General features: G+C 44.8%; 1 protein-coding gene across 2 annotated transcripts in view; it reads left to right on the plus strand.

The window, feature by feature from the left end:
• Positions 1-259: 259 nt before the first annotated feature.
• UHRF2 (ubiquitin like with PHD and ring finger domains 2) overlaps positions 260-25,076 on the plus strand; it is an 88,373-nt gene continuing 63,556 nt past the window's right edge. For both annotated transcript variants that reach the window (XM_075410964.1, XM_075410965.1), the window contains exons 1-2: positions 260-852; positions 19,782-20,024. In XM_075410964.1, the coding sequence (XP_075267079.1) occupies positions 700-852; positions 19,782-20,024 (396 nt within the window). In that variant the 5' untranslated portion in view covers positions 260-699. The remainder of the gene's footprint in view (positions 853-19,781; positions 20,025-25,076) is intronic.

Consider the following 25,076-nt stretch of genomic DNA (forward strand, 5'->3'; position numbering starts at 1 on the left):
GCCACCGCCCGGCCCGCGCGACACGCCGCAGGCGCTGCGGGCCCGCGCGCGGCCCCCGCCGAGACGTTAACGGTCGCTCCCCCAGCGCGCGCGCCAACCCCTCCCCCACGCCAGCAGGCCTCCCGCCAGCCAGGGCCCGCGCGGGGGGCGGGGCTGCCGGCGCGGAGTGGGCGGGGTCTCCTCCCCCCCCCCCCCCCCCCGCCCCGCTGTTGTTGTCTCCTCACGGCCGAGGCCGGGGGCTCTCGCGAGATCAGCGTTGGCGCCGTGACCTCCATGTGAGAGCGGCGGCGCCTGGTAAACACTCCCCGGGGTCGGGAGATGGCTCCCGGCGGCGCCCGTTAGACCCGGCCGCCGCCGCTCCCGCCAGGCTCCGCCCCGCCTGGTGCTGCCCTCGGGGGGGAGGGCGGGAGGCTCGCGGCGCGGGGCATCGGGAAGCGGCGGGGCGCCGGCTCGGGTCTTCTTCCCTTTCCGCGCCCCTCCGAGCGGGGACGGCGGCCCGGCGGGCGGGGAGGCTCGCGTCCGTTCTGCGGGATTTGAAAACCCTGCCCCGCTGAGCCGAACAAAGACCGGGGGAAGCGCCCGGCCCCCTCCCCTTCTCCCTCGCGCGCCCGGGGAGCGCACCCCTCTCCCGCCTCCTGCCCCGGACCTCCCTCCCTCCCTCCCCCCGCGGCCGGCCGAACGGCCGGGAGGGCGCGCGCCATGTGGATCCAGGTCCGCACCATAGACGGCACCCAGACCCAGACCATCGACGACCTGAGCCGCCTTACCAAGATCGAGTGCCTGCGGGAGAAGATCCAGGAGACCTTCCGCGTCAGCCCCGACCGCCAGCGCCTCTTCTACCGGGGCAAGCAGGTGAGGCGGAGGCGCCCCGACCCGGCGGGTGGTGGCTGGGGGGGGGGCGCTTCCCCCTTCTCCCGCCCCGCGCGTCTCCTCTGGGGCCCGGCTCTTTGTGTGGCCCGGCGCGGAGGTCCCCGTCCCCACCCCCGTGCCGTGCTCCGGCGCCGGCTTTTGTTTACTCCCGCTCCGCCGGGCCTAGAGGGAAGCGGGGGGCGAGCGAGAGCCGAGGCGTCCGGCCTGGCGAGGGGCTCTGCCGCCCGGCGCGGGCTTTCCCCGCCCGCCTTTTTCCCCGGGGCCGAGCCGGGGCCCGGAGCGGTCCCTTTGTGTGTTTGTTTTCCCACCTGAGCCGCCGCAGGCTCCTCCCCCGACCGCTGCCGCCGCCGGGCCGAAGTGACACACCGAAGCCCCTCCGTCCTCCTCCTCCTCCTCCTCCCGCCGGACCCCGGGAGCGGAGCGCCGGGGGTCGGGCCGGCGGGGGGGCGGCGCCAAGTCCCGGAGTAGCGGCGTTCGTGGCCCGCCGGCCGCCAGCCCCTCCCGCCTCCCCGCAGGACGGAGGGACGCCTCGCCCGGGCCGGGGTCCCGGCTGGCTGGGGCTGACAGCTTGTCGTGGCCCGCGCTTCCCCTCCTGCCCGGTGCCCGGCGTGGGTTGCCTCCGGCTGTATCTCTGTCGCTGAGGGGCTGGAGCCGCGTTACGAAAACGGCGAGGTGCGCCGGGTGCTGGAGCCGCGGGGTGAGGCGCAGCCGTGAGCGGACAGAAGAGGGGCGCCGGGCCTGCGGTGCGTTCGTGGGAGCGTGGGGCACAGGGGTGCGCCTGCTGCGTGCACCTGGACCGAGTAATGCAAGGAGGTGACGTCCCCGCCTTGAAACAGGCGAGGTGTGTGTCCTTACAAATAAGGGGAAGAAAAAGCAAGAAATGAACATTGAGCTGCGGCTGGGAGGTGAGCATTAGTGGCTAGATGCTAAGCCTAGGTCGTGAGCCTCAGAGCAAATGGGTGCGTTTCTGTGTTCGACTGGTTGGTGGGAGTCAGCGTTTGTGAGCATGTGTCTGTCAGGACCGTTACAGACAATCTCACGTTGCTCTGAAGGGACCGAATCAAGGAACATCACTCTTGAGGTTGTGCGATTTGTTTAGCTTTGTGCTGTGCCAGCATACCCCTGCTCCCAGCACAGAGCTTGATGTAGGACGCGAGGTTTACCCAGGGAGCGGGGAAGATGAGCATGTACTGAGTTGTGCTTTTCTACATAGTCTGTCACTGGCCAGACCAATTAGCTTGAACATTTTAGTTAACAGATGTCTTGCTTAAGGTGGCAGAATAGTGAAATGTTATAGCTGAAGTTGCCTATATGAACAGCATTTGTGAGTTTAGTACTGAGTTGATCCAGTTTAGGACGCTGTTGGGATTGTGTTCAGTGAAGAGTTAGGGAGCTCTTTTTTTATAGCTTCACTCACTATTGATGTCGATTTTCCTGCTACCATAATTAATTCTGAAGTTTCCTAGATGGTTGTGGATTGCTTTTCTGATCCCTTGGTGCTGTGAAGTAGAAAAAAGGTCAGAAGGATTGTTCTTGCACAAGTAAAACTGGGTGTTGAGAGACACGAGCAAAGGAAACTGTGAACAACTTCAGCTCCCTCAGGGCTCTGATAAAAATAAAAAACAATAAAAAGGGCCATTTCAGTCAAATGTGAGGTGAATAGAAAGCAGTATTCTGAGAGGAAAACATGGAAAAACTGAAGATTCCTGCATGCATTGGAAAAAACATTATCTCGTCCAAACTCTTTTCCTTATTCTTTCTCTGTTCAGCACTCAGTATGGTTAAATCTGTACAGTCCATGCTAGTAGAACTGGGATCTTGCTGCTTGCTTGCTGTAGTCTCTCTGGGAACTGCTAGAAATACTTGGACCTTGCAAGTGGTGGGTACGGGAAGACTGTCCAAATAACCTCCTTTCTTCTAAAAGTGGGAGGTGTATGTATGAGGTTGTAAGGATACAGAAACCAAAGTGAGTCACCGTTTTTGGGCTGAGTTTCAGCAATTTCGTATTCTTAGCTTGCAGTGGAGAACAGCTTCAACTAACATTTTGAGCTAGAGCTGTTATTTTGCAGTTCTTTACGAGTGTCCATTTCCAATTAATGTAGTTTTGTCTGGTGTACTCTAGTTTGCTGTTGTGTGATCTTCAAACACAAGTGCAGGAGCTTAAGTGGGCATTCATTCACACTCCTGTTCTTAAGGGTTAAAATATCCTAGAGCTACTGATGAAAACCTAGTCTTGTGGTTAATGTAGTACTATGTATTACTACTCTTTTCTTGTAAAATTAGGAGAAGCACTACTTCGTTGAACAGACTCATTTCTATTTTTTAACTCTTCCTGCCAGAAGGACCTACCATTCACATGTGGCACTGAAGAGTAAGCAAGACAGTATTACACTGTGACTTGGTCTCGTCTGTGAGGACATCCTGGACTCTCTGGGGATCCAAATTTCTGCAGAGCTGAGTAACTATCTGTCAGCTGGATAAGTCATGTCATTCTATAGGTCAAGGTAGAACTTTCTCAGGAAACGGAATAATAGTGTATGTGGAGTTGTTCACTGTGGTGAAGTAACCTAGCCTGCAGTTAGCCAGAGAACTCTACTGAACATAGAAACCTGCAGTAATGTCTCTTGCTTTCTATTTTGAAGAAGTTGGATCGTTGGCTCGACGGAGTTTCTTGGCGGGACACAGATAATTCCTTATGCTGGAAGAAATCATAACCTTAACCTTGCTCCACCACAGACTCTTCCAATCTAGTGCTGTATCTGTGTCGTTATATGTTCACTCTGACTAAACTTGTAAATTACAGTGTGTGGAGTTCCTCTATATTTCAGAAAAGTGAGGCAAAGCAGTGTGTCTTCTGGCAGCATACTCTGTGTTTGTCCTAACTGGAAAACCTGTGTAGCACTTCTAGATGAGAACAGAAGTTCTCAGTTTCATTCATGAAGGTGAAACAGATACTATAGTAGTCAAATTTTGGCAGCTTGACCTGCCAGAGCAGGTTTTTCTATAGGACCAATCTGTAGTTGTCATGGGATTTCTAGCCTTCTGTTACAATGCTGGAAAAATTGAGCAGTAAAAATACACTGAAGTTTATTGAAGTTTGAAAACTTGGCAGAGAACTTAAGGTTGTCTGGAAGACTGTAGGGGTATTAATACCAACTTATGTTGCTCATAGACCTAAACGTGCATGCTGTTCTAGTGCAGCAATATGTATTGTTGATGGAATATGAAAAAAAGCGTAATCTTGTGTTGGCATCTTCATAATCTTCTCCCACCCTGCTGGGATTTGATTTCAGTGAAAACTTGTAAATGGCTGTTGTTGATAAAGAAACAATGATCTCAGGTGGCTTTTCCATAGTGCTTACTAGAGTCAGGGAACAAGGGCATTGGAGCTCAAACATTTCTTCCCAGTATATGCAAGAAGCAGTGACTGAAATTGCTTTTGAAATTAGTCTTGTTGAGGAAGACACTCCAAACCTGTTGCATGGGAGACTGAAGTCAGCAGGTGGAAGTGAGAGTACTGAAACCGTTTGTTTACTTGATGTGAAAGTTGTTGCAAATCAAGCTTACTTCATTAGAAGAAATAGAGCTCCGCTTTTATGTGCAGGTAAGCGTGGTAGTATGTGTCATGTTACTTAGCTGTGCAAGTAATGCCCCAGTGTTTAGGATTTTGTTCCTGTAAATCGAGCTGAAAAGATAGAGAGACGGGAAGAGTGGAAGAATTCTAGTTTTATGTGAAAGCATTCTTGTGATCAAGCAGCCTCAGTGAAACACACAGTTGTAAATCTGGCAATAGGACTTGCTGTGGTTTACCTACAGCTTTTCTTACACAAGGCCTTTAACTTCTGCCGACCTGTGCTGGCACGTGAGCAGTGGATACAATCTGCTGTGAGTTTAAGCTCGTAAGCTTAGTATTTGTAAACTGTATGCTTAAGGACTTCTTACATACTTACAGCTTAGGTGAATTACCAGAAGGGTAGGAAAGCATCTTTTGTGGCGTCTTTCCCCGAAGAGTGGGAGTGCTAAACCTATCCATAAAACAATCGAGTTTCTTAATGCAGTCTCTTCCCAGCGTTATTTTGTTTGGAAAATTGTAAACATTTTCAGCTGAAGCTGTCCAAACCCCATCTGCTTCAGGCAGAACCTGGATGTGAGAGATCTTCAGCTGCATCAGTGAAGTTTTATATTTTGGATAAATAGTTTGAAGAAGTTATAGAAAGGAATTGATTTTCATTGTTCAGTGAAGCTGGTAGCAGGTAGCTCTGTAGCTTGGTGAGAGAGTCATCTAGAATCTTCCAGGCAGGTATGATCAGACTGCATTCCAAAATTCCGATTTTGGAATCAAATGATTTTGGAAACGATCATGGACTATACTTTGAACTTACCTGGCCTTAGGTTTGGTAGCCCTGTTTGCAAGGTTTTTATATGATTGCAGAAACTGTGTACTGAATTCAGCTTCTTGTTAAATTTTTTACTGTAGAGCTACTGATGCAACTTACCATTCATTGGTACTATTATCTTTGTTATTCAAAAAACCTAGACAAACTGGAGGAAAAGCTGGAGCATATGTGAGAATAGAATGGTTTATACAATTTTGTATGCATGACTTCAGTGTTGTGGGTTTGCATGCAAGGTTTGGTAGTAGGGTGGTTACAAGTGGATGGCTTCTTTGAGAAGCTGCTAGAAACTTCTTCTTTGTCTGACAGAGCCAATGCCAGATGGCTCTGAGACGGACCTACTGCTGGCCAATGCCAAGTCAGTCGGTAATGGTGGTAGCGCCTCCGTGATAACATAGTTAAGACGGGGAAAAACCTGCTGTGGAGCAGCAGTCGAGAGAGAGGAGTGAGACGATGTGAGAACAACAACTCTGCAGACACCAAGGACAGTGCGGAAGGAGGGAGAGGAGGTGCTCCAGGTGCCAGAGCAGAGATTTTCCCCTGCAGCCCATGGTGAAGACCACAGCGAGGCAGGCTGCCTCCGCAGCCCATGGAGGTCCACAGTGGAGCAGACTTCCACCTGCAGCCTGTGGAAGGGACCCCATGCCGGATCAGGTGGGTGCCCAAAGGAGGATGTGACCCTGTGGGAAGCCCATGCTGGAGCAGGCTCGTGGCAGGACGTGTGGACCCATGGAGAGAGGAGCCCACACCAGAGCAGGTTTGCTGGCAGGGCTTTTGACCCCGTGGCGAACCCACACTGGAGCAGCCTGTTCCTGAAGGACTGCACTCCGTGGAAGGGACCCGTGCTGGGGCTGTTTGTGGAGAACTGTGTCCCGTGAGTGGGACTTCACGCTGGAGGATGGGAAGAGTGTGAGGAGTCCTCCCTGTGAGGAGGAAGGAGCGGCAGAGACAACATGTGGTGAACTGACTGCAACCCCATTCGCTGTCCTCCTGCGCTGCTCAGGGAGGAGGTAGAAAATCAGGAGTTAAGCCGGAGAAGGGGTGGTGGTGGGAGAGATGTTATTAAGATTTGGGTTTATTTTCTCGTTATCCTGCTCTGATTTGATTGGTGATAAATTAAACTTTTTTTTTCCCCCAAGTTCAATCTGCTTTTTCTCTGATGATAATCAGTGAGTGATCTCTCCCTGTCCTTATCTTGACCCACGAGTCTTTCATCATATTTTTTCTCCCCTGTCTAGTTGAGGAGGGGGAATGACAGAGCGGCTTTGGTGGGCACCTGGCATTCATACAGGCTAAACCATGACAGATAGGAAGCCACAGAAACGTAATATAACCTGTAAGAAATTGCAGACTGCTCTAAGGCTCTATTATGTGGCATGTATATTTTATTCATGTAATCTATTTAGGATAGTTTAGTACTTGTACTTTTTTTTTAATTAATCTGGAAGCTCTTGGAGCTGACTGTTTCTTTTTGTATTAAAAAAACTTGCAAACCCTTAGCTGCAGAACACACCTAATGCGTGGCCTACACTGACAACTAGATGATGAGGATTTCCAGTGATGATATGTGATCAAATGTTTATATCATTTATATTGATAAAAGTTACGAGATTATTCTCTTTTTCAAAACCTGTTAACTGGCTCTCTATTCCTAATCACTTAACTCTTAAATTATGTTAGAATAACTGCCCTGATATACTTGGCTGTTGTATTTATTTATTTGTTTTGACTTCTGTTATTGATTACGGAAGGTTCAGATAATAACAAGTTCTTCATTACAGGTACCTTTACAAGCTGCAGATAGTCATTTGATTTCCCTGGCACCACTGTTGCTGAACTTCAGTTGCCTGTGCTATAGAAGTCCGTACTATCATCCAGGAGGTACTTGACCACTCTCATCTAATCAGCACAGAAATGGATGAGTTTTTTGATGCTTCTAAGGATTTCAGTGCAGCTTTATATGCTTTTTTTGATATACTTTTTTTTTTTTTAACAAAAGCACCAGGTAATCCTGAGTAACAGCCAGAAGATGCTGCAAAGTTTTACTTATCTAATTAGAAGACTCCTGAGAACTGCAGAAGAAGAGAAGCTTTGCTGCTGTAACTTAATCTTCCAGCTAGAAGTTAATAAGCAAGTGTTCCTTTAATGGAATTTAGGGTTGCATCCAAGAAGAAACTTTCCTGTCTAAATTAACAGGTTTTTTTCTGTATCTCACCCAGTGATAAAGGAAGAAATAATCTTCAAACCTGAACTTTTTAATAAAAGGTTTAACTTGGGAGAAGTGCATTTTTGAACCCTGTAGAAGTCGTTGGTTGAGGCTGAGGATGGTTGCCTTCACCTTGATCTTCTGATTAAGTCAAGAAGTCTTTCCTTACAGCTCTTGACTTTCGACTGTTTCCACGTTGGCACTAATCTCATACACTGAAATATTTTTTGGATTATAGTTAGTTCAGATCAAAAGGTAAAAGGTATTGGTACCACCTGTACACTCTGCAAATAATTTTGTAGTAATGGTGTAAAAACCACTGTTTTGTTGGAGAATGTGACCTTAACATGGAGGCTTCTGTACCAAATTTCAGTTACAGCACTTCAGGAAAAGTGTGAATTTCTTCGTAGAGAAAACCAGTCTTATTGATTGAGTGCAAAGATGACTAACGTACATTTATCGTGGTGTTTGTACTTAGATTGATGTGTAATTACAGTGTCAGCAACAAGATTCTGTAGTTTCTTCCTAGGTTGTGTGGCTTTGTGTAGCATGCCAGGCTTCCTCTTCATGTGGAGAGGTAAAGCAGCACAGCATATTCACCCTGATCAAACTCATTGGTTGTCACTAGAATTGTAGAAAAGCCTTTCTCAGACACTAGAAGCTTCCATGTTCTTCCTTCTCTAGGCGTTCCGCTTGCTGTATGCTTTCTGCTGAGTACTGTGGGAGTCTCTATAAGACAGTAGTACCTATTTAGTTTATGATTTATTGAGAGTAAGACATTTGATACCATCCAGTGTTACGATTACCTTTTTTCCTTGAGTCCAGGGCAGATCATTAGCTGTAGTAGAACGCATACACAGTCAAGAGGCAGTACACTCTGTGGTGTACAGACTGACTGATTGTTGGTGGAATGTTTGGTGGTGTAACGGTCATGTCTTCAAACATTCTTGTAGGCTGCTTTGAAAAGCGAATCTCGTGGCAAAAAAGTTGACAGCACTGAGTCTAATTTGGACCACGTTCTCCAGACGCTTAATAGCTTGTTTGGTTACTGTTCTTTGAAATGTGGTCTGCCTGCATTCCGTTCTCATTCCGTTCTGGAAGGATACGGATCTAGAGTCTGTCAGAACTTCCTTGTCCAGATGTTTCACCTACTTGTGTTCCATTATGATTTCATCTCTCTAAAAGAGTACTAAGAGTGAAGAAGACAGAGTGATGATTTTTCTTTTTTTATTGATGAGTAAATGCTGCTTCTTGAAGTGAGGGAATGATCTGTCATTTGCATCTGTTTAATAGCAAGCTATGAAGTCCAGACTATCAAGAAATAAAAAATTTCCGTGAATCTTGGAGAACAGATTGTCAATCCTAGGACTTTCAGTGAAACTGTGTAAATTAAAGGGCTTCTAGTGGCAAGCAAGAAACATGTTTGTAAAGTCTCAGTCTGTTTCTGTTTGGGCTCTGCTTTCATTGAGGAGACTGTAACAGAGCGAAGAATGAAAAGCACTGTAAGGGTGACCTGGGGTTTCTTTGGTATTTCTCTCCAAGAAAGATTAAAGTTGTTTGCTCTTTAGGCAGGTAAGCCTTTATTATAGTTAGTTTTTGTGTGAGACTGATAGGTGTTGCTGTTTGGTTTGTGTGAGGATCTTTGCTAAAAATGACAGCAGTGGTAAGGAGGGGAGAGTTAGGAGAACACATTCAGGAGTGCCAAGGTAAAAACTCTATGAACAGGATGTCTTTATGACTACACAGTGTAAATGTGAAAACCTTGTTTAAAATGTGGAAATAGTATAGTCAAGCCTGCAATTCAGAAACAGTCTTCTGTAGACATGAGATGCAGCTAAACCTTGTGAGTGCAGTCTTTGCTTAAAGATGTTTGGGTGTGGTTACTTGTCTTTTTAATCCTCTTACTGTAATGGATTGTCTGAACGGTGTTTTGTTGTGCAGGGCCAGGAAAATCTTTTTGGACCCTCAACAGCTACTAATACATCTCTTAAAAATGTTATTGATAGTAGCGGAACTGTCTCATGTGCAAGAAGATGGGACGTTTTAGTAGATTGATCTCCAGACAAAATATTTTTAGACAGAGCAGTGTGTATGGGAGGTGCAGTAAGTACTGTTGAAACTAGAGTTGCTTGGGGAGGAAGTGAATCTCTTGGAGTTGCAAACACTTTAAGACAGCACGTGTTAAACATTCTGGTTCATGTAAAGACAGTATCTTTATGTGGTTGGCTGTTATGTGGTTGGCTACTAAATTCCCTTTTATTTAGCTTTTGTCTCTATTGCAATTCAGACAACTGTACTTCTCTGGGAAACAGCTCCAGTACGCAGTTATTGTAAAAACGTGTCCTTGTGCCTACTACTGTGGATGTGGTTGATAGATGAGTTCAACGATCCCAGAATCCCAAAGCAGTCTCTCCAAATATCAAATAATCCAGGTGCAGGCTACAGTCTTCCATGTGCAAATGTGGAAAGCAAATGTGAGCAAAATGGGCACACTGTGTGAATGGCAGGAGTCCGTGAGCCAAGTGTCTGATAGTGTAGTAAAATGTCTGTCGTGCGGTAAAGATTATTGAAATTTTCTTGACCTGAGTTGGTGCCATTGGCCCAAAACCCACTGTTACATACTTAAATGCTGATTTTGAGTTTTTAGTTAGGCTTTTCATTACTAGAGGCTGGTTGGAGATGTATTTGAGTGCTTCTGTTAAAAATATTAAGTGGAATTCACAATTCCAGCAGACTTCTTGCAGGCAGAAAAGGTTAGATTTGTACATCAGTCTTGAGATGGAAAATGCTAGAAACTCTAGAAGTCCACTTTGCTTTCTTCAGTGAGTACCCAGCTGGAAGTTACAGGTTCTTGATGTCTTCAGACTAACTTACCCTTTGGGTAACTCCTGTAAACAACTCTGAACCAAGTTTTTCTGCTGGACTTCATCTTGAAGCTTTTTACCTTCATACATTTCCTGTTAAAGACATTTATAGGGTGCATTTAATACCCGTGCAGAATAAAAGACTGATGTCACTTAATCAGCGTAGTGTGATGAAATGTTAAAGAGCTAATCTGCGTTCACTATAGTTGGTCTTTATTGCTAGGCACTGCTTTAGTTCTTGGAAAACAAAACCTCAAGATGCTCAAAGGCACACTTCCGTAAATGATTAAAGATCCTGATTGTCAGGTGGAATGACTGGATTAAAGTGACCCCAGAACTTACCTTCTTGGATCACACTTTAAGATAAAAACAGTAGGTAATGTGTTCTTACAGGAATGATTACGTGCTTTCTTGGGAGGTCTCTGTACATGCTGTGTAACCAGTAATGAACTGTGCTACTGCTGGGACTTGTAGACAAGTTAATGTGATAGTAATTGGTGAATTGCTTGTCAGGCATATTCCTTCCCCCCCAGTAATCTAGTGTCATACTGTGCTCTGCGTGATCATTCCTGTTTGTGTAACTGGACCTCTACATGCTTTAAAAGTCATTTGTGGCTTGATGTTACAAGACAGTTCTAGCAGTGGTAGTAGGTAGTAGGTAGGTATCAATTCCAGTGTGGCATCGCTACGGCTACTCTGGTGTAGTAGTGTAAGCATGGTGTTGTTTTACCTTTTGGTATTTGTAACAACCTTCTGTAGAAGTATTTTGGGAGTGATAGTGTCTGTAACAAGTGATCTATGAAAACACATTTGAAAGATGTAATCTGTTTCTCCACTTGCAGATACTTAGTACAGTGAAAGAGTGTTAGATACGGTAAATCTGGCTGCTCTTTAGTATCACTTTATTCAGCGTATGTTAATAAAGCCTTAAAGGCTTTTGAAGCATGCCAGTTATGAAGAAAAACTGGAAGTGAAATCTGCTGCTAAGGAAACAAGTGCATCTTTTTAAAATGATAGTAGGATCAGAAGAGCTAGCAAAAATTCATAAATGAAATTGCCTGTTCAGTTATTTTTGCTTTAGTACATATTCTCATCGCCCATTGAGAAATCATAACTGATTTGAATGAGATACAGTTTGATTATCTGGTACTTGCCGGATTACTTTTGTGTCTGGTTTGCATGTATAAACTTGTGAATGACAAGTATCCTTAAATGCTTAGTGAGTGATTAAGTAAACATGTAATGTTTCTTTGTTTTCTTTTAATGCACTGGCCAGGCAAACAGATTCTCAGGAAATCTTAGTATCTTTATGCAGCAGAATGGGATTAAGTTGTTATAAGTAAGTATTGTTAGGAGCGAGCATGCCATAAAGCTGACTAGGTGACTGGTCGGAACATATTTCCACAAATTGCCAGACAGTTTTTGATTAAGTTTTCTGCCTTTCTGGGCGGATTATTTAACTTATTTGCGAGGTTATTTGGGACTCAGTTCAGTAACGCTTTCATGAATTTTGATGACATAGTAAGGCAGTGTTTGCTGGGAAATAAGAAACGTGGGAGTGTGTGTATGGGGATTGTTTATAAGTGGTTTAGGGTTTTTCTGTGTGGTTCCTTTGGGTGAGAAATACTGTATTTCAGGATGGATTTAAAATGCTGGTTGTCTGTAGAAAGGAAGATATGCTTTTTCTCCTACTGCTTGTTAATATCTAGACATAGTGATAGGTCCTGAATTTTCTGCATCTGATACTGCTTTAAGAATATAATTCGAAAAGTCATTTTACAGTCCCCAGCCAACTTGGAGCAGAGTAGGAGGTATTAGTCTGTCTAGAGGGACAGGTACACTGTAAAGTGATCTGTGCATTACTCTTTTCGTACTCTAGTAACTAGTCTGTGAGTTTATAGCCTTACTGGCCAAGATTCCATTGTTCTGCTAACATCAGTATAGTGTCAGTAGTTAAACAACATCTTGTAGTTCTCCTCTCCTGCTGTTGTGGAATGGAGTTCTTCAAACAATGATTGTTTTCCAGCTTTGTTACTCTGAGGATTTTGATTCTCAGTGATGTAATAATGTTGGATAAGGTATACTTGTAGATACATGCGTTAGTTCTTGTAAGTTGAATAGCATGTGAATTTGATTTTACTGGTTGAGTTTTTGTGTTTCTCTGCTTTGTTCCCAGAAGCAGGCAGTGTTGCAGAGTCATTGACTTGGTCTAAATTTATACAGTTGCTAATATTCTGGGAACACCTTTTGCTCATACTACAAACAGGTGCTCTTTCACTATCATATTGCTAAACACTACATCCTGGCTTACTTGGAGTGTGCTTGTAGTAATATTATCTCTGTTACTGCACTTCCAGACTTAGGCAAAAAACCCTACAACCACTTGGGTGGAGAAGAGAACGCTAATTCATTATAAATTAGTACTGTAAAGTAGACAAATTTGCAGTCATCAGTTGTCCTGAGTTCGGCCAGGACAGGGTTAATTTTCACCAGAATCCAGGAAGGGGCACAGCTGGGCGGGCTTACCCCACCTGGCCAAACAGAGCCGGGTATTCCATACCATGTGCCGTCATGCTTGGTTCCGGGGCGGAAGGGGGGGTGGTGTGTGGGGGGGGGTGGTGGGGGGGGGTGTTGCGCGGTGGGAACTCACTCGCGGTGGGAACTCACTCGCGGCTCAGGAGCACGCGGCAGCGGTCTGGTCCGGGAGAGCAGCTCTGTGGGTTGTGCGGTTTGTGTTGTGTTTTCTCCTTGCCTGTATCGTTGTTGTTCCTGTTCCCGTTGTTTGCTGTTCTGTTAAACTGCCCTTATCCCGACCCACCAGTTTCTGCCTGTTTCTTTCTGTTCTCCTCCACACCCTGGCCTGGGGGGGGAGGGGCAGCCGCGTGGCGCTTTTGTTGCCGGCTGCAGCCAAACCATAACATTAAATTTGGTGCCCAGGCATGGGGCGGGGATAACGGCAGGGCTGAGCAGCAGGTGTTAAAACTGCTTTCTTAGATTTTTGTTAATTTTTGTTATACGCATTTACTGTGTTAGTTAAATAGTTGCCAGTAAAAAATATTTCTGACTTTGGTCAGATGGCTGTGGTATTTGAATCCTTATTTGCTGTATGTGTTCGTTGCCCTGCTGTTTATTACCTCGGGAAAAAAGATCAGCATGACGATTTTGCTGTACTGTATGATATTGACTTATGACTTGATAACATCACTGTGCATGAAATTAGTCTTGTATCTGCATGCGGCACTGCGGTCGTTTCCGTACCTCGGATCCTATGTCTTAGAATTTGTTAATAATCGAACCCAATCTGTGGGGAAAACCGGAGGGGATACCTTCCCCCACTCTTTCGCCCCCCCCTTCTCTCCTTCAGGCTGGTCCTAACAGCTTTTGAGAATTTCGAGTACCCGTGGGATGCTCAGGGCAGCACTCTCCTTTTGTTCTGCCTCCTGAATGGGTTTCAGGTTTTGTTTAGGGTTAAATGAGTCATTAAAAACATCATGCAGAGACCTGCCCGGGGGCTGGATAGCTGTGAGCGATGGGGTGTGTGGGACAGCATGGGCAAGTACCTAGGGCAGTGGACACCCTCAGTGTGTTTTAAACTCACCCTTGAACAAGTGCAGAATCCGGACAATCTGGTAAAATACCTGCAAAAAGTGTGCTGCCACCCTGGGAACTCGAGAGAGACACAAATCACTGCAATGTGCTGGGGTCTGGCCCACACCTACCGAGCTGCTCTGTTCGGCACTGTTCAGTGCCCTAAAGGGGAAAGGGGGGGAAGCGAAGGGGCAGGCACTGGGGCTGGCACTGCCCCCCCAGCCGGCCCTGCAGCCCCTCCAGCCCAGCAGGCAGTCACAGTCCCTCTGACCGGCACCATGGCTGCTGCTGCCACAGCTGTAGGGGCGGCCCCGGTTTCCCCGGCGGGCACAGCAGCTGCTCCATCCCCAGTTCCAACCACAGGCATCGCGGCTGAGCCCAATGACCAACCTGTGCTGGTAGCAGTCGCCCCCGTAAAACTAAAAGATGCAAAGAGAGCAGATCACTCCGGGAGGGAGGACATTGAGCCAGGGTCGTCGCGGGAGATAGAGACAGAGATCATCACCCTGTCCCTGGACTAATCCAGACTGCACTGGAACAGGGTGAAGCCCCAGAAGATCTGCAGTACATTGATGACATCATTGTATGGGGTGACACAGCAGAGGAAGTTTTTGAGAAAGGGGAGAAAATAGTTCAGATCCTTTTGAAAGCCGGTTTGTTCATTAAGCGAAGTAGAGTCAAGGGACCTGTGCAAGAGATCCAGCTTTTGGGGATAAAATGGCAGGATAGGCGCCGTCAAATCCCAATGGATGTCATCAACAAAATAGCAGCTATGTCTCCACCAACCAGCAAAAAGGAAGCACAGGCCTTCCTGGGTGTTGTGGGTTTTTGGAGGATGCACATCCCAAATTACAGCCAAATTGTGAGTCCTCTGTACCACGTGACCTAGAAGAAGAATGATTTTGAATGGGGCCCTGAGCAACGACTGGCATTTGAACAAATTAAACGGGAGATAGTTCATGCCGTAGCCCTTGGTCCAGTCCGGACTGGGCAAGATGTTAAAAACGTGCTCTACACCGCAGCCGGGGAGAATGGCCCAACCTGGAGTCTCTGGCAGAAAGCACCAGGGGAGACTTGAGGTCGACCCCTGGGGTTTTGGAGCCGGGGATACAAAGGATCCGAGGCCCGCTATACTCCCACTGAAAAAGAGATTCTGGCAGCATATGAAGGCGTGTGAGCTGCTTCAGAAGTGGTCGGCACTGAAGCACAGCTCCTCCTGGCACCACGATTGCCGGTCCTGGGCTGGATGTTCAAAGAGAGGGTCCCCTCTACGCATCATGCCACCGATGCTACATGGAGTAAGTGGGTCGCGCTGATCACCCTGCGCGGCCGAATGGGAAACCTCAGTCGCCCAGGAATTCTGGAGGTAATCATGGACTGGCCAGAAGGCAGAGATTTTTGAGCATCGCCAGAGGAGGAAGTGACAGGTGCTGAAGAGGCCCCACTGTATAACCAGCTGCCAGAAGATAAGAAACAGTATGCCCTGTTCACAGATGGGTCCTGTCGCATTGTGGGGAAGCAGCGGAGGTGGAAGGCTGCTGTATGGAGCCCTACACGGCCAGTGGCGGAAACGGCCGAGGGAGAAGGTGAGTCCAGCCAGTTTGCAGAGGTGAAAGCCATCCAGCTGGCTTTGGACATTGCCAGTCGAGAGCAGTGGCCAGTGCTCTATCTTTACACTGACTCTTGGATGGTGGCCAATGTCTTGTGGGGGTGTCTGCAGCAATGGAAGAAGAACTGGCAGCGCAGAGGCAAACCTATCTGGGCTGCCCCATTGTGGCAAGATATTGCTGCCTGGCTGAGCAGGGTGAACCTGGTGGGTAATGCGGAAGGATGGGGAAGTCCGATGTGTACCTCATGGGGATTTGATTTTGGGTGAGAGTAGTCCATAAATAAATTGTATAAAGTTAATTGTTAAATAACCCTGTCACTCTCTCTTATCACTGTTATAATTGTTATATGTTATACCAGTAGTAACATAGTAAGAATCGTCCAGATTAAAGAAGGATGGACTTTTTCATGAAAACCTAGCAGAGCATAGCAGTGATGGGACTGGACCTGGGTTGCAACAACTGGCACCCAGCAACTTCGAGATCAACATCTCCTGCAGACTGTGGGCACTGGCCGCACCGGATACATCAGCCATGAGCTCCAGATGCAACAAGTGACTGCCCATCACCACACATCACCTCTCCTGCCACGGAAGACCATTACGACAGATGGAGCCCGAAGTCATGGATTAAGTGAACTCAACACACACTTTAGAGTGATGATCCATAGACTGAGGGAATGATATCTGGAGACAGGAGAAGTGGTGGTGATCAACTGGACAGTGGGGGACCTGGGCATGACGTAGATGGTATGGAATAAGGGGTGGATAATGTCCTGGGTTTGGCCAGGACAGGGTTCATTTTCACCGGACTCCAGGAAGGGGCACAGCCGGGTGGGCTGACCCAACCCCAACCTGGCCAAACAGAGCCCGGTATTCCCTACCATGTGCCTCATGCTGGGTTCCGGCAGGGGGGAGCTGGGCGGCGGGAACTCACTTGCAGCTCGGGAGGGCACAGCGGCGGTTTGGTCCGGGAGAGCGGGTCTCTGGGCTGTGCGGTTTGTGTTGTGTCTTCTCCTTATCTGTATCGTTGTTGTTCCTGTTCCCTTTCTTTGCTGTTCTGTTGAACTGCTCTTATCCCGACCCACCAGTTTCTGCCTGTTTCTTTCCATTCTCCTCCGCACCCTGGCGGGGGGAGGGGCAGCCGCGTGGTGCTTTTGTTGCCAGCTGCAGCCAAACCATAACATCAGTTTATTCTGCTGACCATTTAGTTCATGTTAATCAAAGCTGACGTGTTTGATTCCTGTGCAGGAGTAAGTAGCCTGTGAATGGTGGTGGGTGTGTGCGTCTTTAGGCAAGCCGCCTTCTTACTCCAGGCCTAGCCTAGGTATGTCTAGCTTTCCAAACACGTTAAATGTAACTGTTCCTGGACAGATTACTTTTCTAAAGGTGTTTTTTTTTTTTTTTTTTTCCCCTCTTTCTCATGCTGTTAGAGAGGATTCAGTTGTGAATCAAATAAATAGCTTATTCTGCAGTCATAGCTGATGAATAGATAATGGAGACTAGACACAGGACATTTTTTAGTGGAGTGTTATCACTGGTTACCTGGTTATGGTAGATCATTCAGGCTGTTCAGGTTTAGATCTTCACTGAATTAAACTGCAGTATCTCAAAATATTTTCCTGTCAGCCTGCACCTCATATGCCCTGAGAGGAAGGGAGCAATGACGGTATTTGTTTGCTCTCACCTGTATGTTGCCTGCATACCTTCAGTGTACCAGGAAGAAGGTTATCCTTTTCTCTCTGCTGCGTTAGCGTTCAGTAGATTTCCTCATACCATAGGATTGTAGAAATTGCGCATTAGAATTTCTGCCACAGCTCATCCAGTGAAATTGGAACAGAAAAATGGAGCAGAAGTTATGTTGTCTCAAATAACATACAATTTATTCATTATTTCACAAGTGATCTATTTTGCAGACATACTGCTGATTTTTTTTTTTTTAAACATTTTGCAACAAAAAAAAGTCACTTGGTGGGGGCTGAATCTTCAGAGTGGGCCTGGAGTAGTGCTCAGAAGCAGTAGCAGCTCCAGAAGAGAGCATTCTGCGCACCCCCTCCTTCCTCCCCATTGTTACAGGGTTGTTATTTGTCTTTGGTTTGGGTTTATTTGTACTTTGAATCTAAGAATAGCTGGTTTTCCACTTCTTTAATAACCTGAATAGCGAAGAAATAAACTTCTTGTGGTGTGAAAAGCCCTCAAATCTGGGTTGTTGTGGGGGCTACAAGGACACTTCTGTCCCCCTTTTTAGGAATTGTCAAAAGCGTGGGAACATATGACGTCGTGTGATGGGAAAGGTTACTTAAACTTGGTTAAGTAGCTTGCTACTCGCTATGAAGCCCTAGCCTAAAGCTCCAGGTGGATGAGGCAGTGTTGGTAGTTGCCTGCAGAACAACAGCTGCTGGAGATTTCTATTTTAAGTGTTGTGTTCATTTAATAGTTACAGCATCAAAATCATCAGTATAGTTTTATCTGCTGTGTGTTGAACTGGTTTGAAAACAGCTAGCTGAACAAGGGTCAGTCTCATTCCCACACCTCTTGACTAGACAGCTGGGTCAGCTTTGATTACATTGAAACAAACTATGCGTACTCCTGTTTACACATCCCAGCTGTGCACACAGGAGTTACCAGCATTATGGGAAGTAAGTATTTTTTTTTTTACACAGATCTTGAATTCATGGAAGAAAAACTTACTTATTTCTTCAGTGTCAGCTTATGTCCATAACTGTCCTCTGCCCTTCAGAGTTTTTTTTAAAAAGCAGAGGGGATAAAGGAAGAAATGTGCGTTCCGCTTTTGTCTGTCCTGAGATCATTTGAATGTTAAAGAGAACTATACTAGTGAGAAGCTGGAGAATTCCTTCCCACTTCTTTGTTATTCTTCTGTTCCTTCCTGCTGCCTGCTTTTTCTTGTGGTGTTGGTACTGCCTATAAAATAATGAAAACAGATCTGTGAAAAGATTCCTGAAACAGTGATGTTGAAAATAGCACTTATTCTGGAAAAAGGTCAGGTAATTTTTTTCTTGCAAAAATAGTTTGGAAGCAGGTGGGAGTTTTTAGTCATACACATTTTTCTCCCACTGCAATGAGAGGTAAAATGTAACAAATTGAATTCCAGTTTTGATGTTCCAAAGCAATGCACTATGCTTCTAGGTAAAGTAAATCTCTGCTTCAAAGATGCTGTGGTCATTAACAGTGTTTAAGTGAGCAGAGCATCAGTGGACACATTTTTTTGGTGTGAGTTTCTTAGCTTAATTGTAGCTAGATGAGATCATCAGGTAAAATAAAGATAGTAACAGGTATCTTAAAGCTGTCCAGAGTGGGGCCCAAAATAACGTTTAGTAATTGTGTGCTAGGTATGAGTAAGAAGTCTACTGCTGTTTATATTCTGGTGTTCTGCAGCACCTGGTTGCATCTGGAATATAGTGGGGCCTGATGTGTGAATTTATTGGAGGGAGTGCTACATAATGCATATTTCATCAGTTTTAGAATAGCTTTTAAACTGGCCAGTTAAAAGACTTACTTTCAGTGAATAGTCTTGTTTTGATCTTGGAGCAGGGGGCTGGCGAACGGGGATCCTGGCTAAATCTGCAATAAAAATGTTTTTGAATGCTCTCAATTTAAGATATTTCCTTCTGTAAACTTGAAGGCCCAGTATGTATTTTTGGTGTTGCTTCCCTCGAAGTGTAGTTGCTCTTACACAAAACTTTCAAATCTTACAGTTTTGAAAAGTAAACAGTTGTGTGTGTAGAGGTTTTTTATATCTAGATGTTCTATTTAGGAAGTAGTCTGCAAAATATTAGGGAATTGTCAGGTGCTGCCTTGCTTTCTAGAAAAGACTGAGCAAACTGTGAAAATAAGTGGCTGAAATGTACACAACACAATGACTGTTAATTTAAAAATTCTCATGTGTATTTATGGTTATTGCTTACATCATGTAAGTGGCAACGTAGATCCTACCTGGTTTTTGATTGGAGAACTGCATTATCTTGGATCTTTATTCATAGTTCAAAAGTACAAAGTCTGTAAAGATGCCTGTTTCTAATTTTAAGCCTTTCAGTGATTTTCGTTGGATGAAATCATGGCTCCGGGTAACTTGGTGAGAGTTTGGTTTTGCATATACTGAAGACACAAGCTTTTATTTACCTGAAATAGATGGCTTGCCTCTCCTGGTACAATTATGGTCTGTGAAAAGAAAATACGGAAACCACTTACCTAACTCAAGGCAGAATTTTACAAGTATAACTTTCTTTTGACAGCTAGAAGACGGACACACTTTATTTGACTACAATGTTGGACTAAATGACATAGTTCAGCTTTTGATACGTTCTGAATCTGAAGCTCCTACCAGTGCTTCTGTGACTGATCAGGATGGAGAAGTCGATCCCTGTGCTGTTACCAACTGCAAGAACAAAGTCAAAAAAACAAACAGTGGGTCACCCAGTCAGCCATCTACATCATCTCACTCATTTCTCATTGATCCTGGCCTTGGGTTGTATAAGGTATGTACAAACTTTAAAAGCTGGAAACTTGCCTCACACTTGTGGGTTTAATTTTATTGTTAAAAAAGTTCATTGTTTTATTGTATAGACATGTGTATCCTCATTGATTTATTTCCTAATTTGACATAATTCCCCAATTAGACATAAGTCAAATTGGCTACGTTTAAACTGGCTCTTGCAGAGTCATGGAGGCATCTCTGTACCATGCTCACTGGTGTTGCAGGTTTCAGGAGAGTTCATAAACTGTGACACATTTTGTTCTCCGGTGCATGTTCACCAAACAGCCTAGAGTACTTGTGAAACAGAAGTACTTTCTGTGAACAGAAGAAAAATCTGTGGAAAAGTGTAGCTTTTCCCCTGCTTATTTTTTTCAGGCTTGCCAAGTATTTGTTTTGATATTCATGTCTCAGTGCTGCATTAGAGCTAGATAAAGTATATGTGATGTAGTGATTGCTGTTTTATTATAGGTCTTTTAGGAATCACATGTAGCATGTTCAGTTAGTTTTGTACCTTATTGAATTTTTCAATATTGTCATGTGGGATTACATCAGAGTACCAGAAGTTTAGTTTAAACAGAAAATGCACAGTTTCCAGATTGCTAGCTCATTGGATATTTAGTAGGATCATAGAATCATAGAGTCGTGGGTTGGAAAAGATCTCTAAGGTCGAGTCCAACCATCCACCCAACAACACCATGCCTACTAAACCATATCCTGAAGTGCCACATCTACTCGTTTTTTAAAAACTGCCGGGGATGGTGACTCCACCACCTTCTTCGGTAGCCTGTTCCAATGCCTGACCACTCCTTCTGTGAAGAAATTTTTAATAATACCTAGTCTAAACCTCCCCTGATGCAACTTGAGGCCATTGCCTCTCGTCCCATCACTAGTTACTTGGGAGAAGAGACCAACATCTGCCTCACTATAACCGCCTTTCAGGTAGTTGTAGAGAGCAATAAGGTCCCCCCTCAGTCTCCTCTTTTCCAGACTAAACAGACCCAGTTCCTTCAGCCATTCCTCATAGGACTTGTTCTCCAGACCCCTCACCAGCCTTGTAGCTCTTCTCTGGACACCCTCCAGCACCTCAATGTCCTTCTTGTAGTGAGGGGGCACAAAACTGAACACAGTACTTGAGGTGCGGCCTCACCAGTGCTGAGTACAGGGGCACGATCACCTCCCTACTCCTGCTGGCCACACTATTCCTGATACAAGCCAGGATGGCATTGGCCTTCTTGGCCACCTGAGCACACTGCTGGCTCATGTTTAGCAGCACCCCCAGGTCCTTTTCCACTGGGCAGCTTTTCAGCCACTGCTCCCCAAGCCTGCAGCATTTCATGGGGTTGCTGTCACCCAAGTGCAGGTCCCAGCATTTGGACTTGTTAATCCTCATACAATTGGTCTTGGCCCATTGATCCAGGCTGTCCAGATCCCTCTGCAGAGCCTTCCTACCCTCGAGCAGATCGACACTCTCTCCCAATTTGGTGTCATCTGCAAAGTTACTGAGGGAGCACTCAATCCGCTCATCCAGATCATTGATAAGGATGTTAAACCAGAGCGTACCCAGAACTGAGCCCTGGGGAACACTGGCTGCCAGCTGGATTTAACTCCTTTCACCACCACTTTCTTCACTTGGCCGTTCAGTCAGTTCTTCATCCAGCAAAGAGTACACCCATCCAAACCATGGGCAGCTAGTTTCTGCAGAAGGATACTGTGGGGAACAATGTGAAAGGCTTTACTAAAGTCTGGGTGGACAACATCCACAGCCTTTCCCTCATCCACTAGGTGGGTCACCTGGTCATAGAAGGAGGTCAGGTTGATCAAGCAGGACCTGCCTTTCCTGAAGCCATGCTGGCTGGGCCTTATCCTCTGGTTGTCCTTCACATGCCCAGTGAGCGCACTCAGGATGTATACATATGTAGGGAATGATAGTATTTTACTTCCTCTTTGGATATTTTTCTTGAATAGGAAATATCCATAACAGTTATTCTTTAGCTGGAAAATGTCCAGAATTACAGAGGAGGAGGTTGTGGTGCTGTACGTATACAAGTTAATTTGGGTTAGAAGAGTGCGGTTATTTAGACCTGTCATCCTGATGGGAAGCTGTCTTAGTTTCATGTGGACTGTAGTTAAGGTTTCAGGTATTAAGGATAAATGGTAAGTTGCTGACTTTACGTTCCTGTAGCATTCTGTGCAGTGAGCTTTATTCATTCTCTGAGGACTTAGGGAGTCAAAAAATCAGTAGCTTGAATATGGAAACAGAGTTTGCATGCTGCTGCTTTTTTCTTTTATCTCCATTTATTACAGTGGGGAAAAAAGCACAGTTACTCAATTTGATGCTTTACAATTAATCAATGAGTGTCAAAGGTAATATGGGAAAGGATGGGTAGAATACTGGGGAGATGGGAGGTTGCAGAAGATCAGCTGGTCGAAGGAAGGGAGTATTAAAATGTGTATTTTCAAGAGTGCTAAAAATTGTATCAGTCTCTTACCTGTTTTGTTCAGGATTAAAACAGAAAATAGAATAGGGAATTTCTCCTTAATTAGCTCTGAGTTGATTACTATTTCAGCCAACCATGTGTTTTAAATATGTATGTGTATATACATATATATAAATAAGGGTACAGTCATTGCATTCTCTGCTATTTGTAGGTGATGGGAATATATAGAGGATTTCTACTTACAGAATTGGGAACTTTTAAGAATGTATTTTCAGCTAATAATGCAATTCAAAGGTAGTAAACTTGTTTAATAAAAGTTGATTAAAAAGACCATAAACTAAGCTATGTTACATGGCTAAATAGGTGGGGTGTATTTAAGTATTTTGCATTTGCTTGTGTGTCAAACAATAAGGAAAAGTCAAGTTATAAGAAGGAATAGTTTGTTATAGCTTCCTGTCTGAGGAAAGCCCTGTCCCTCACTGCAACTGCATCCAGAGCTAGACTCAGCAATGTACCTGTTACTTATTCCACATTATGAATAGTCTCAGCCTACATGCCCTTCTTTGTTTTTCCGATTCCAGCTACCAAGGAGAGAGGTAGCCAGTATGGAACCTGTAATGAAAAGAAAAAAAAAAAGTGGTAGAGTTGATACTGGAAATAGTTAATTATTGTTAGATGGTTAAAATAGTGATTAAAACAGAGCTCCTCTGTGTGGTCATATGTTATGTAAATAGGCATGCTGTAGCTTGTTTTGTATTCCAGTTGTACCTGACATCTGATATTTACATGGGCTCTGAAAGACTAGAAGTAGGTGGAATTATCTTCAGCTCTTGTTCCTTGTTACTGAGAGTTGTTAGTGGCATCTGGTTTGAGAACTGGGGGTTCATCCCAAGGTGGACTTGGAATGTGTGAAGGACACCACCTTGGCTAAGCAGGGTGCCCCCATGGCTCGTCTCCAGTGCCCAAAAGAGGAATACAAGATAGATTACAAGAGGAGAGTTACAGTAATGCTGGTTGGGCATGCTGGAATGATGTTAGAAAAATCAAAGCTCGTACAGAAGCATGTGCATGTTTTCCCTTCTGATATTTACACAGCCTTCATAACTCTTCATCCAGACATTTCTGGCTGTAGTAAAAACATTTTAGCCGAGAACTGTTAACTAGCTTGGAAGAAAAAACACACAAAGTGGATCTGTAATTAAAATCGGTATTTGTTTAATACTGGTCAAAAAGAGCTACTAATAACCCAGTTCTTAAACCAGACACCACAAACATAAAATATTTGTCAGATGGTTCCTCAGTGGTCTGTGGTAATAATTACTTACCCTTACTCTTTGCAAGGGCGGGAAGTCTGTTGTGGAATTATGCACAACGAATTATAGAAGGATGCATGGGAGAGAAATGATTAAGGGAGTTTGCACCGTTGTGGTTTTTTAAACGTATTTATATTTTTTTTGTTCTGGTTCTGGTGGTGATTTTTGGCTTGGCTAACATGGCTTCTCTGGCACTTTCATAACTGGTCGCAAGAAAGTAGCAGCAGGTGGGGGAATCCTTAGTAGTGCGTGTCTCACTCAACTGTTATTTTGAGAGGGGGCAGTGGAGAAGGACTTTGAGTGACAACTGATTAAAACATGTAAGTGAGCGACAACTAATTCAAACATGTAAGGTTGTGTAGGTATGCCTTCTTGAGTGTTCCTTTTAGACCTGCCAGAATCTGCTGTTTATGTTAAAAATACACTGATATATTTTAAAGGAGGCTGTCCTGCTCTGATTTGTTTATGTGGCTGAAATTTTCATCCTGGTAAAAAGCTCTACTTTGTATGCTGTAGGTTTTAAGAATAAATATTTTTTTAAAATGTTGTTATTGTACATGGCAGGAAAAAATAAAGGATTGAGTTTCTGAGGCCTTTTTAAGAAGGTGAATGAAAAGAGTAAAATACGAAGTATTGCTTTCTTGGAATAAACTTGTTAGCTCAAACTGCTGTCAGTTGCACTTTCGGATACCTAAGGACTGCTTTACTCTAAATACTAGAAGTTATTGAGCTTGTTTTTGGCTTGCTCCTGTGAAAATACAGTATGATTGTTCAATTAATAGAAACTAGCCTTTAGGGTTAGTATCTGTCTGCCACTGTGCTGGTATTTGACAAAGGCTGTAGCTTAAACCTTATGTATGAGTGTATCTGATGTTGTTTATTATAGATGTTTTCTGTGGTGTGACTGTGCAGTAGTTCTGTTGTAATACTTTTTTTTTTTTTTTTTTTTTGTACTTGGTGTACGGTTGGTGAGGTATTCTTGAAATCTTTTTTCGGTGTTCTTGGTATTATTAAGCAAACATCTGCTTAATTAGCTGAAGACTCAAGAAAGTGAAACATGATTTAGAATAGTAAAGAGGTTTGGCTCCTTAATACCAGTATTATTGTGAGTATGGAAGGGAGAAATTCTGGGAGATGTTCCATTTCTTACAGTTGTAAGATTTTGGCTGACTGTGCTCGCAGCCTTCTTAGACTTGTTTCCTCCCTCTCTCTCCTTGAGTTTTGAGAGGTTAAAAAAATCTTGCAGGCCAGAAAGATAAAAGGTTAAATAATGATTTCAAGTTGGAGGCTCAGGAAAGCTGT

This window comes from Opisthocomus hoazin, chromosome Z, assembly GCF_030867145.1.
Source record: "Opisthocomus hoazin isolate bOpiHoa1 chromosome Z, bOpiHoa1.hap1, whole genome shotgun sequence".
NCBI lineage: Eukaryota > Metazoa > Chordata > Aves > Opisthocomiformes > Opisthocomidae > Opisthocomus > Opisthocomus hoazin.